At 28.3% G+C, this 13487-nt stretch overlaps 3 protein-coding genes across 5 annotated transcripts; 2 read left to right on the top strand and 1 right to left on the bottom strand.

Annotated features, from left to right (window-relative positions):
* Positions 1-469: 469 nt before the first annotated feature.
* LOC132919399 (U4/U6.U5 small nuclear ribonucleoprotein 27 kDa protein-like) lies at positions 470-1901 on the top strand. Its single transcript, XM_060980981.1, has 2 exons — positions 470-630; positions 1177-1901. Exon 2 carries the CDS (start codon positions 1184-1186, stop codon positions 1766-1768), a length of 585 nt encoding a protein of 194 aa, XP_060836964.1. The 5' UTR covers positions 470-630; positions 1177-1183; the 3' UTR covers positions 1769-1901.
* A 1358-nt stretch (positions 1902-3259) lies between these two features.
* LOC132919396 (YTH domain-containing family protein 1) lies at positions 3260-6550 on the bottom strand. 3 transcript variants are annotated; one of them, XM_060980976.1, is made up of 6 exons: positions 6161-6550; positions 6049-6073; positions 5723-5805; positions 4325-5442; positions 3932-4262; positions 3260-3866 (listed from the first exon to the last, which is right to left on the bottom strand). In XM_060980976.1, exons 1-6 carry the CDS (start codon positions 6206-6208, stop codon positions 3540-3542), a joined length of 1932 nt encoding a protein of 643 aa, XP_060836959.1. In that variant the 5' UTR covers positions 6209-6550; the 3' UTR covers positions 3260-3539. The 3 variants fall into 3 exon arrangements, with proteins under 3 accessions (XP_060836959.1, XP_060836960.1, XP_060836961.1); XM_060980977.1 differs by having other exon boundaries at positions 6185-6550; XM_060980978.1 differs by having other exon boundaries at positions 6157-6549.
* A 4101-nt stretch (positions 6551-10651) lies between these two features.
* Positions 10652-12240, top strand: LOC132923464 (large ribosomal subunit protein eL30). The gene is made up of 3 exons (XM_060987465.1): positions 10652-10822; positions 11623-11768; positions 12017-12240. Exons 1-3 carry the CDS (start codon positions 10802-10804, stop codon positions 12195-12197), a joined length of 348 nt encoding a protein of 115 aa, XP_060843448.1. The 5' UTR covers positions 10652-10801; the 3' UTR covers positions 12198-12240.
* The last annotated feature ends 1247 nt before the right edge of the window (positions 12241-13487 follow it).

Raw genomic sequence — 13487 nt, 5'->3', positions numbered from 1 at the left:
CTTCTAAGAGACAAGTTAAGATTTATCAATAATTTATATTGAACGGGATTTTGTTAACTAAACGTTTTCAATTTTTCATACATGTGTTGTTTATTATAAATTATACGACCGCCACATGTACACACGGTAATTACTAATAAAACTGTTCATATATTTTAATTTTGTAACATTATTTATAACATTATCTATTGGTTTTTATTAATTATAAATTATTTTAATAAATAACTGATTAAACTCAAATACACAACAATAAGTTAAAGGTTGTTAAACTACCAAATAACAGATAGATATTTAATTTTTATTTCAACGAAAAATAATAAGAAAACTAGAATATTTTTATTATTTTAATATGACAGCTACATCTCTATATTCTGTGCTCTTATCTCTAATATTTGTGATACTGCAGACAAGTTGCCGCGTATTTCTTCCCCCATGATCTAGTGATTATAAATTATTATTATCATAAAAAATAATGTTATGTATTGTGATTGTGAAGGAAGTCTCATGTAATTAATTTGTATGCTATGTTTAAATATTTGTATTAATCAAAACAATTTTAATTTTAATCTTTGTAGTTTGTCCTATAGTATAATATAATATATTACAAGGAATTTAAAAATCATTCAATTGGTAAGTTTTCAAAAGTTTAGTTATTAATAATTATTTACTCATTTAAATTACAATTGAAAATTTTTTACTATAACTAATATATTTATTTAATATACTTTGGTAAATGGTAAAATATTGGGTTCTTAAGAATAATGTGTGAATTGTGAATACTACTGTAGTTAGTAGATGATATTTTAAATACTGAACTAATTTCTGTCTATTTAAAACACTACAAATGTTCAGTTTAATATAATGATTGTAGTAACACTACCTAATAAAATTTAAATTACTCTTTTGGTGTTCTATGTGTGTGTATTATACATAGAAGATTCAGGATATCTGATTTTACCTGCATAATAAATTAATGGCTTTAAAGGTTATTTGAATTCTACTTTAAAATATTTGAAATTCAAAATTTTCCACAGACTACCATTTTTTGTAAGTAGGTACTATGTTATAAATATAATCAGTTGCTCAAAAAGATATAAAAAAAAATACAGTAAAAACATCACAATTGCAAAAGAATTTACAAGGTATTATTAATATTTATATTCATTTTGTTTGCAGAATAATTATGAGAGAACGAGAACGAGAACGTTATAAAGATAAAGGACATGATCGTACTAAAGATTATCATCGCGATCGTTCCAGTAGTTTAACTAGAGTCCGTAGAGGTAGGTCTCGAAGTTCATCACCAAGAACAAGGCGTGAACCACGTGAGCATTCAAGGAGTCCACGTCGTGGTCGTTCAAGAAGTACTTCACCAAGGGTAAGACGCGATGTGCGCAAAAGAAGCCGTTCTCGTCAACGCCATTCCAGATCAAGATCTCCTGTAAGACGGCATTCAAGAGAGAGGCGTCGTTCTAGAAATCGTGATTTACGAAGATCAAGGTCTAAAACTCCAACTAAAAAAGACAAAAAATACACAAGGTCTGTCCAGCATACTGCTCCTAAAGTAACAGAAGAAGATCTACGTGGAAAAACTGCTGAAGAACAAGAAATGATGAAAATGATGGGATTTTGTAACTTTGACACTACTCATGGTAAAGAAGTTGATGGTAATAATGTTGGTGATGTTCATGTTATACTTAAACGTAAATATCGACAGTACATGAACCGTAAAGGTGGATTTAATAGACCTCTAGATTTTGTAGCTTAAGTATGATGATTACTGTTTATTTAAATAAAATAATCAATTATTTATTTGACTAACAATTATACATTTTACTTTAATAGCATATGTTTAATTTTGTATGTATTATTTTGATTAAAATATCTATTATACCATTTAATTTGTATAATACATTATTAATAATATTCCTATTATCTAATATAAATAATTTAGTTTTTATTTTTATGGAAATGTTGAATAACTTAAATTAAACTTACTATAGTAGGTAATATTTTTTCTACAATGCTTTATGTATTTTTGTAATTCTAGACAATATTATTACTCGTTTCTTTAAAATAAGAAAGGTTAAACTTGTATTTGTATTCCCATAGAATAAGGTCACCAGCAATCAAAATTTTCTAACTTCCAGTACTATCAATTGGTACTTAATATGTAAGATTATACATTAAAATAATACATCCAACAATTTAAAATATATCAATATTATCAATAAATTAATTTATATTCTTGTGCTCCATAATCGAAATGATCACATCTATCAATACCAATGCTACATGAGCAATACATGAGAGTTAGTCATTAATAACATTTATTTATTAATTTGTGTGATTTGAAAAATCTGAGTAATTTATTGTCCAAAAATATTATTTCTATGATAGCTTTGCCAGTATTGGAAATTATTTTTTAGCGTCACTTTTTCTTAACAATATCCATGAGAGCATCAAATGATTGCAGTTTTAACTTGTAATTGTATGTCAGTTACTTATAATAATAAATTATTATTAAAAATTGTAATCACCTTCAGCTGTTTTTAATCACAGTTGTACTTGGTAAAATCCAATAATTTATTGTTTCTCTAAATCTAGACTGTGCCTCTTAAACATCAATAGCCAAATTTTAATTTGTTTATCTCAACTATTTCATTAACTTCATCCTATGGAATAAAAATTCCATTTGCAGTGATGATATTAAAAAATTTAAATCATAGATTAACATAGCTTATCTTAGTCCACGGTTAGAAATTATCTCTATTAGATACAGTACAGAACAGTGCTAATATTGGCAATTTTTATTAGCTTTGTAAAAACTAAGCTGATGATAAATTATTTAGCTACAAATGAAAACAATCACTATTTCATAACAGAAAAATGAAAGAGTAAAATTTGTTTTTCAAAATAGATTGGTAATATATAATATTAAAACAATTTTTTGTACCTTCAAGAAGGATGTGTGCTCATTATGCACACATATTAAATCACTAAATGATCATTAAAAATATTTCTATTTACACATATTATCATTGTCTATTTCACAATCTTTATTTTATGTTGCATCAATCTTTCTATTAGTAGATGAATAATTTAATTCAATTTGCTTATGAACTAGAAGTTCATGTAGATGATTATTTCCAATTGACTTTGGATTATTGTTCTACGGTTACTAAGACATGATTAAACTTTTTAATAAAGTAATAAACTTGTATAATTGTGTATTTTATACATTTAGGTAAAAACTAAATTTATTTAATTTGAATGGTTATTTATTAATTATTATTGATATACATAACTTACAATTATTTAAGATAGGAGTACTCAAATTACTCCTACACTACCAATTGTTGATAATATTGTCAACAATAAAATATAGCTGAATAAAATGGTCAAATATATTGAGATAAAATAAAAATAATTTTTCCAAATAGAATGAAAATAATTTAGGAACGTAGGATTAAACGCTGTGGACAATTCTACTATTCCGTTTTAGATTAACCATGTAAAAAAAACAAATAACTAATATTTTATTCATAACTACGATTAGTTTGTTTCAAGTTACTATTAAAGAAGACAAAAGGTCCACCTCCTCTACCCCTACGTCCTCTATTGAAATTATTCCCACCTCTATGTTGTTCATCCCAATTACAATGATGATCATTACGAATTCTATTTTGATCACTACGATAATTTTTATGTTCTCGGAAGTTGTCTTCTTTACTAAAATTCTCGTTACGACCTCTATAACTATCAGTTCTGGGTCGATGGTTATGACTGTAATTTTCCAATTTTGGCGTATGGTAAGAATTGTCTCTACCTTCAATTTTAGTATCTTTCGGCTTATTTTCCCAATCCTAAATACATAAAAAAAAAAAACCATTTAAAAATGAAAATATAAAAATAAATAAAATAAACAAACTTTATGATAATGGTTCTGCTGTGGTGGTCGATTATCATTGAATTGAACTGGTCCGTAATGATTATATTTATTAATGGTAGAATGTGATGATGGAGGAAGTGGAGCTGCAATTTTTTTGTTATCCTCTAATTTTTGTAAATTTTCATAGTGTTGGAAATCATCAAAAATGGAAGTTTCATGTTTATAAGAATGTATTATTCTTAATACTTGTACACCCTGATTATAAGGAACCTCTTGTGTATCTCTAGAATGAGTCACTGGTTTGTTTTCATTGTTTTCCAATCGAATATGCCTGAATTGATTGTTAGGCACATCTTTAACATAAATCCATCTAAAAAGGGTTAAAAATTAAATCCCAATATCTATTTAACATTAAACATTGCTTAAAATTACCTAACACCAAACTGTCCTTTCCATTTATCTTGACACCATACTGAACTAGAAGAATTATAATCAACAGCTGAAATCATTTCTGCTACTCCACAAAAATGTCCAGATCCATTTACCGAATATAAAAGAAATATTTTTTTTTTATCTGATGAACTAAATGCTTGATCTAATCTTCGATTTCCATGATCAGTAGAGCACCATATCTCATATTTAATTGATCGATGAATATCATCTTCAGAATAAGATTTAATAATAAAAAATCTTGAACCTTCGGGTGGATTAGAATACTCAGCAGGATTATAATGATTTTTCATTTTTAGTTCATCAATTATTTTACGCTTAGTATTTTCTTCTGTTGGAGAATTTAAAATCTGAAGTGGTGGTGGTGATGACATGATAATAGTTGGGGGTGGTACATGCCTAATATGATCAGGTGGAGGTATGTGAGTAGGTATTTCTGCCATAGGAGGAGCATTATAAGAAGGAACATTTCTCTGATCATTCCAGTTTTGAGGTTTTGTTTCCACAACTACAGGAGGAGGAGCTTGAATAATGGGAACTTGAACTTGTACAACTGGAGAGGGAGGAGGTTTAGTTGCAGCTTTTGATTCCCAGTGACCATCATTTTTACCAGGTATCATAGGTGGTGGAGGCATACCTGGACTTTTTTTCTTTGTTACAGTAGTTAATGATATTATAGGTTTCACTGGTTGCTTTGCAACAGTTGCCCATGTTGATACTTTTTTCTGCTGTACACTAGTATTATCTCTATAATCATTTACACTTAATGCTTGTACATCTTGTTCAATGGTTTTTATTTGTTCATTTACTGGAACTCCGTACATTTGATCTCCAGCCCTATAATATCCTTCAAATGGCTTTTGAGCAATATAATAGTTGTAGCCAGGAGTAGGAGTGGGATGATTGTACTGAGCATTATAAACATTCGGTTGATTATAAGTCTCTGGAGTAGGTAAATATCCTCCAACATATGTTAGCGCTTCAGGTGCATTTGTCCAAGATCTATCACCCATACTATATGCAGTTGGTGTTGGATATTGATATGGAGCTGGATTTTGATACTGGTAATATTGATCTGGTGTCATAGCATTATTATAACTCTGAAATACATTTTTAAATAATTAAAATTAGTTATTTTAACTTTCAAAAAAATTTTTAATTGATTTTAATAATTTTTGTTACACAAACAGATTAACATAATTTATAAACCTATAATTATATTTATACTTCTAGTGCTGGATTGCATAAAAATTAATTAATTTAATGGTTCCCTAAGCCATTAAATAATGATTTAAAGGACCATGGGCTCACTATTGGTTCATTAAATGCTTATTGACTTATTATTATTGTGTACACAAAAAAAAAATTAATTTTACTTACAGGTTGTTGTTGGAATTGTGGATGCCAAGCAGTTTCAAAATGTGCTCCTTCTTTACCTTTGTTAGGATCTTTTGGTCCATCAACTATTTTACAAAACACAAAAACTATAAATACTGGGTATATGTATATTTAACTACAGATTTATTCAGTTACGCAATTGTATGCTCAACTAATCTACATTAATCAAGTATCTAATTTATGTATATTGTCTAATGTACACACTGACAAAAAAAAAGTAAACAATGAGTCAGTTTCATGAAAAATGCAGTAGATATATATAAAACGAAAGGCAAAAATTATATTATTATTGTTGTTGCCATATTTACCTTGGTGCTCTTGTCCCTTGACGCGCTGAACGAGTACATAGAACATGACAAATAAATACAAAATAATACCGAAATATTATAAATTGTACCAATCGCAACAGCCAGTACCTACGTAAGAATAATGGTTATATTTCACCTGTTCGGAAACGCCGGCTGACATTACGACTGTGTCTATAACGTATAAATACCAACACCGCGGTCGTCGTGATCGACAATCAATCGCGTTGGACTAACACTACGGATGATGGCAGACTCTCTAAGTACACTAGGTCGGGAGACTTCTGAGACATTCGACGTATAATAATAAGTCGATCGTCAAATATAAGCACAATAATGGCGGATATGGAATTATGATTTATGGCAAGCCGGAGAACGCATAAACAGTCGCAGATAGCCGGATGCCAATATAGGTGGTAAGTACTATATATACCAAGTGGTATAAGACGAAAACACCAAACAGTAAATAAACAATAAAAACAAACTCGAAAAAAAAAAATAAAAACAAAACGATTGATAAGTAGTGGGGGGACTACGAAGAGGAGGGTCGTGGACCACGGTTAAAATCGTCGACAGAGTGCGCGTCCCTCACGCACTTCCCGCGTTTGTGAGATTTCAAAATTATTATTTATTTCGGACTATGCGTCCGAAATGTAAATACGAGTAAAAATAAAAATATAAATATCAGTCGTAACGCGTAAATTAATAAGCCGGGCCGAGCATTGTTGAGGTTTTCAAAATAATTGAAAAAAATTGATACGATCAATTCTTTCGTGCATTCTTAGTACAATATTGAATCACTAAAAAAAAATGTTAAAAATTAGTTGTCTATGTACAATTATATTTTGTATTAAATTCATCCAGCGCGGCCATTGGATATAACATATAAAAAAACAGTGTTAAACTTAAAATATTAAAAACTATGGTAGGTATATATAAATTCAAAATTGTATTACATTTTTTTAAGTTTAGAGTACAGACAAACAGGGTATATATTATCAATCAGTCGCGTACCACTAATGACTAAAAATAGAACGATCCAAAATCCAAATTGTACAGTTAAATACATTTTTTTATTAATAATAAAGCAGTAAAATACTACAACTACACTATAATTATTTTTTAGTTTTTAGTTAAATATGATATATGAATTAAATAATTGAATATTTGAATGGGTTTATTATTATCCAAAAACGGCCCTCCGCGGACCACAGCTTGAGAACCGCTGGTCTATTGAGCATTTCTATAATAAGTGAAACAATTGTAGAAATCATGATATTATAAATTATAATTTACCTACCAAATTATTGAACCACGAGTATCAAGTACCTATATACTTAATACTTATATGATACATACCATTGTGGCATTGTCTATAGGGCAGTTAAAGGCACAATAAAACATTTATAAATAAAAAAAAAATAAAAATATATATACATTATTAATTTATATGGAATTTTGAAAAATATACAAAAAAATTATAATTTCAAGGAATAGTAAAATAACTCCCATTTCGGTGTTGGCGGTTTGACCAACCCATCACACTACACAACGCATAATATATATATTATATGAAATATTATTATCTACCTATTATATTATGGTCCGCAGCCTGCGCTATATTATGACTATAATATGCACGCTGGTTATCGCAGTTTTTCGATTATACGTAATTCATACCACGACTACCGGACTACTGCGTATAATTTAAAATTTAAATAATAATTAATACTAATTGTTCATGCAGTGTGTCCATGGTTTAATGTATTGTCTGTATCCAATATGAGCGCAGTATAATATTTTAAATATAATAACCACGTAGACCATTGAATCGTAATACAATTAAAGCGCTCCGCCCCTATCGAAAATTTGTTTCCCCCGCGTCACCAAAATCAAACGTACATTTCCATTATGCATCATCTCTATAGGCTTAGTGTTTGAGATTTGAGGAGGGGGAAGCTGAAGTTCAGGTCCTACGGAATACGGACTATTATAACCTTTAAGGCTTTTCTGATATTATAAAATCCCTAGAAAAATGTGCGTACTATATATAATACCTAAGCGAAATTGGTTGATTTTTGTTAAGATGGACAATGGTACCTAATAGTATATATTTAAGTTGAGGTCAGGCGCTCGTCAAAAATTAAACCTAGATATTTTATGTTTATCTATAGAATATCAACGGTATCGCCGGTATTGGAACTGAGTAACTGACTAGGAAGAAGGAATTCTGACAATTTTGTTATTTTAATCTCTTTTCTATGGTTTGACTGGTTCACATACCGCCTTTAGCCTTGTCCGCGGATATAATTTAATAAACTTGCATATTTCGTTAATTTCTATTGTATAACGGTTAGACCAATAAATCATATCAATCCTTCAAGATAATTACGTTATGTACTAGTAGCCTGTGCCCTGTGTAAGTTGAATTTAATAAGTAAAACTTTAATATTTATCATCATGGTGGAGGCGGCATATTATGTCATTCAGATTCAAAATTGAACCAAATGGAATGTTATTGTTATTATTGTTCCCTCTAGCTCTAGCGCCACATAAATGCTGTCTAATATGAAATATATTTAGATTCTAGCTAAGTGAGGTATCCCCATAATCTATATTTTATTTTGAGTGAAAAATAGTTACAGCTCACAACGTCTATAAAATTGTTTATATAATAATTATAATTCACAGTAGTGAGTGAGTGAAATGTTCATATCCAAAAATCCTATAAACTATTTTGTATTATAAAAATTATAAATTTAGCTCGCAACAATCAGGATGTATTGTAGTCCCTAATTTAATATAATTGTCGATTGCGATTTAATTTATTTAAAAAATTATTTTGTTTTCTTATATGCCCTTCTTTATATGCTCCAAAGATCTACTGTTGATATGACATTTTTTCAGCGTTATTTTAACGCTTGGTAAACAAACTATATATTATTTATTTCAACATTTTGTTTGTGGGTCGCCAACTATATCCCTTTGAGGATTTTTTGATTGTTATATTACTAAAATTTTTTAAATAACTAAAAAAATATATACCTATTCCAATTTAAAATTTTTTTATCATATACATTATACTTAAATTTAAAAACAATTTTGCACCACTTAATTAAGGAAATACAGTTAATACATAGGTTACTGTAATAGTAATGACAGTTTACGACTTTATTTGTTATTTGTTTACATTAAATTGTCAAAATTTAGGTAGATACGCTATATTATAAAATACATATTGCCATATTAATTAATTTATAATTTATTATTAGGTGAATAAAAAAAAAATAAGTAGGTATATTAAACATTTAATGATTAACTTGTTCATCTTTTATTCCTTGGTCTTAGACGAATAGTTGACAGACAAACAACTCGGTCAGCTGCAAGCTGCAACAGGTAAACTGATAAAGTGATAATAATATCATACATTTTATTAAAGTTAAATAGTTATCTCATCTTTAATCTTTATCGTTTTCTAATTACGAACTGTCGCATAAATATATAAATATCTCAGATGCGTTTCGATTATATTTTATCTATTTGTAGATTAAGTACCTATATAATTAATTGTAATAACTATAACAGTCACTTATAAAAAAAAAAAAATAGTTCAGAAAAGCTAGAGGCACACCGGTTGAAAACCACGTATAATAGTGGTTATTATTTGGATATATACTTATAACTTATCATCATAAAATTTATTTAGATATAATAATTTATAATATTCTACTTAAATGTTTAATATCCTAAATAGATATGTTATTTACTTATTTTTGTACCAATATATGATAATAATATTAATTATAGTAAAGAATATAATATTATAAACGTACAAACACGTAATTTAAGATAGGACATTTCCAAACGATTTATTTTTATTTTTAAGATCCATAAAATTATTATCCAGATGACATAATATTGTACATAATATTAATATATTTTCCATAATAAACTTTTTTTCATTTATTAAATAATTCATGAACATTTTTAAAGTTAGATTTTAGACACAAAAGTACTATTTAATAAAGGACCAAATTATATCTACAATATTGCCTTAGAAGCTATTTTATGAATCAAAATATTAGAAATAATATTCTGAATCAATAGTGAACATTGACGCAACTAGGTCTAAAATATTAGGCAGCTACAAGAGCCCACAAAAAAATACCTAATTTAATTTACTTATACTTTAATGCTTTCCAAAAAAAATAAGAGGATCTTCATCTGGATTATTTTCATATTCATAGTAACAACTATACAAATACGGATAATTTTGTTGGTATATTAAAAATTTTAAATAAGTTTTTTGTCCATTTTTATTTTTAATCACCAAAATAAAACTAAAATATTGTACGCTGACCGCCGCAATGGCCGTTGGTCGATGCCGCATGCATTATTTAGTAATAATTTAATTTTGAAAATTTAAATTTTGTTTATCCGCCAATCACCGGTAATTTGTTCTAATTTCCATTGGTCACACTGTGTCTTTTACCAGTGTTTGGTTACCCTAACCATGGTCTATTGTTATCAATGTTATATTTTGATAACATAGAAACCATCCGCAACGCTGCTTACGGCAAAGACAAGAACGCAAAGTAATGTGTCATTCGTCGACGTCATCCTATATTCTTTTTGGTCCGGCATCCGCCATTCTCTTTTTGCTTGCGTACATCGTAACGTTTTCCGTCGGTACCGCTTACCTTTCGGGTTTTTAATTTTTTTTAATTTAGTTTTCACTAAACACCGACCGTAAAAAATGGCCGCTGGAAAGAAACAGGTACGTTTTTTATTATATAAAACTGGGATCTCTGTATTTCGTTTTGCGCTATTGTGCGATAAACCACGTGTTTATGCATTGCTGCTAGTATGTATATTCATAAGTGGATATGTAATGACTAGGTTTTCGAAAATCAATTATAAATTCTAAGTGTTCCTATTTTGTCACTTATCCCTAGTAGTAAATTTTTGTATTTTTTACCTACAAGGTAACTGATAATTACGATAATTTGTGTTTAAAAAATGTGTTTTAATAAACCTATTTTTTACAAAATGAGATAAATATCTATTAAACATCTTTCCTATTTATTTATTTTTATAATGCGATAGATACTTATAAGTATCAAAGATTTCAAATCTACTATTTGATTTTACATGGTTGGTATGACTAAGGGCGGTGAAATAAACATTTATTTATACTAGGAACTCTGTTATAAATGAATAATGAATTATATGTATTTGTTCACAATTGCCCTTAGATTATTTCATTGAACTTTTGGTCCACATTATATATATTTTTGTGGTTGATCTATGATCTGAAGAAGAGTTATACGTGTGTACAGTTCATCTAAAACACAAATGCCATTCTATATTATCATGCCCTTTACAAAAATCTTTCACTGTATACCTTACCATTACACTCTGTTTAATAATGTATACAAACCACTTGTTCTCTAGTAGGTTAAAATATAATTGTAGAACTTATTGATATCAAAACACTTTGAATATATTGATATTTGAAAAAATGTTTATTAGATCTATAAATTATTGTCATTATTCATTTTTTTATACATATTATAGAAAAAAGCTTTGGAAAGCATCAACACCAAGTTAGCTCTTGTCATGAAGTCAGGAAAATGTGTCTTGGGCCTGAAGCAATCGTTGAAAACACTAAGACAAGGAAAATCTAAGCTGGTCATCATTGCAAACAACACATCTCCATTAAGGTGAGACTGAGAAGTAGGAAACCCCCGTTTCTTATGGTTTTTTTATTTACAATTTCCGATTTTGGGGTTTACCTATGGAGTAGTCTCTAGTTAGACCATGATTTTCTGTTTTTCTGTACTGCTGGTTTATTGAATGCTTAAATATATGGGTGGTTGAAACCTCTAAAAGAGGTAAACCAGGTAAAATCAATCACCTATATCATTCTGTTTGAAAATAGTTATTTAATTGTTAAATTTTTGTTCCTCAGAGTATCGGAGATTGAGTACTACGCAATGTTGTCTAAGACTGATGTTTTCCAATACTCAGGCAACAACATTGAATTAGGTACCGCATGTGGTAAATACTTCAGGGTTGCTACTTTGTCAATCACCGACCCAGGTGATTCAGATATCATCAAAACTATACCTACTGACCAAGCCAACCAATAATTGCTATGTGTAATATTTTGATTTAATAAATATTTTTTCCCAAGATCAGTATTTTTTTATATTGTAATAGTCTTAAGAACATTTAACCTGCATATGTTGTCTCCTGTCTTACATATATACAATATTATGTACATGAGTATCAATTTTGTATTATAACATTACATTGTGTTATGATGTCTTCTCCACTTCAGTGTGTTAGTGTTATCTTCGAGTTATAAGTGTAAAATATTAACACTACCAGTAAACAATAGAATATATTGTGTTACTTTAATGTGAATGCAGTTTTGCCATGTTATACATTAGTGAATAGAGGTAATCAGATAACACTTGTGGGTTCAACATCCTTATTCCTCATCTTATTTGTGTCAGCTATTATGTTCGTTAATGATTTTAGTACTAAAGGTACATTATTATTTTCAGAAGTATTAATAAATAATTTTATGCAGACATAAAAACAAATATTATCCCGTTTATTATTAAATGAATTAAATTGTACGTATAAATGTTAGTAAGATAGTATGTATTTTAGAATAATATGTGAAATTTCATTTATTCTTTGATAATACTCTACTTAATAAATATGTTGGTAACTGTTAGATAATAATTAAAATGTATTTTTTGTTTACGAGAAAAAGTACTGAAAACTATTTTGTTTTGAGATATTTCCAACAACAATGCATTAATAGGTACTAACTAATTCAATTATTCAGTCAAAGAAGTTCTATTATATCTGAATCCTAGGTGAAAATGCATTATGTCGTTTGTTGTCATTTTTAAACTACAAATGTTTCAAAGTACCTTTAAAAGTATTTTAATTAAAAAAGTGTTTTTTTAAAGAATAACAAAAATTTAAGTAGAAACAATATATATTTATTTTTTGTATATATTTACATATTTTTTTCATCTTAGGATAAGGAAGTTAATGTAAACATTTTTTAGGTTAAAATAAATTCTGTAAGGACCATTAATTGTACTAATAGTGTTTTTACCGTAGTAAATACCTACAGAATAATGCAAATCATTATAATTTAATTTATCATTTATACTTTGCAGTATATTACCGATTATAAATTTGAATATGTTTTCATTGATTTAATCATTGTCTAGATGGGATTCATTTTTTTATAAATTAGATTGTATTTAAAAACAGCTTGCACATGCCATGTAATTTCTTCAATAATATTGTTTCATCAAATATGAGTATGTACATTTTCTTGCATTAAAGAACATGTTTGCCATTAAAGCAAAATATGTTGTCTCTATCATGGGTCTTGTAGGTAGTGCTTGAAT

The sequence above is a fragment of the Rhopalosiphum padi genome, chromosome 2, assembly GCF_020882245.1.
Source record: "Rhopalosiphum padi isolate XX-2018 chromosome 2, ASM2088224v1, whole genome shotgun sequence".
NCBI lineage: Eukaryota > Metazoa > Arthropoda > Insecta > Hemiptera > Aphididae > Rhopalosiphum > Rhopalosiphum padi.
The sequence above is the reverse complement of the archived record's forward strand: the minus strand, read 5'-3'. Positions and strand labels throughout refer to the sequence as shown.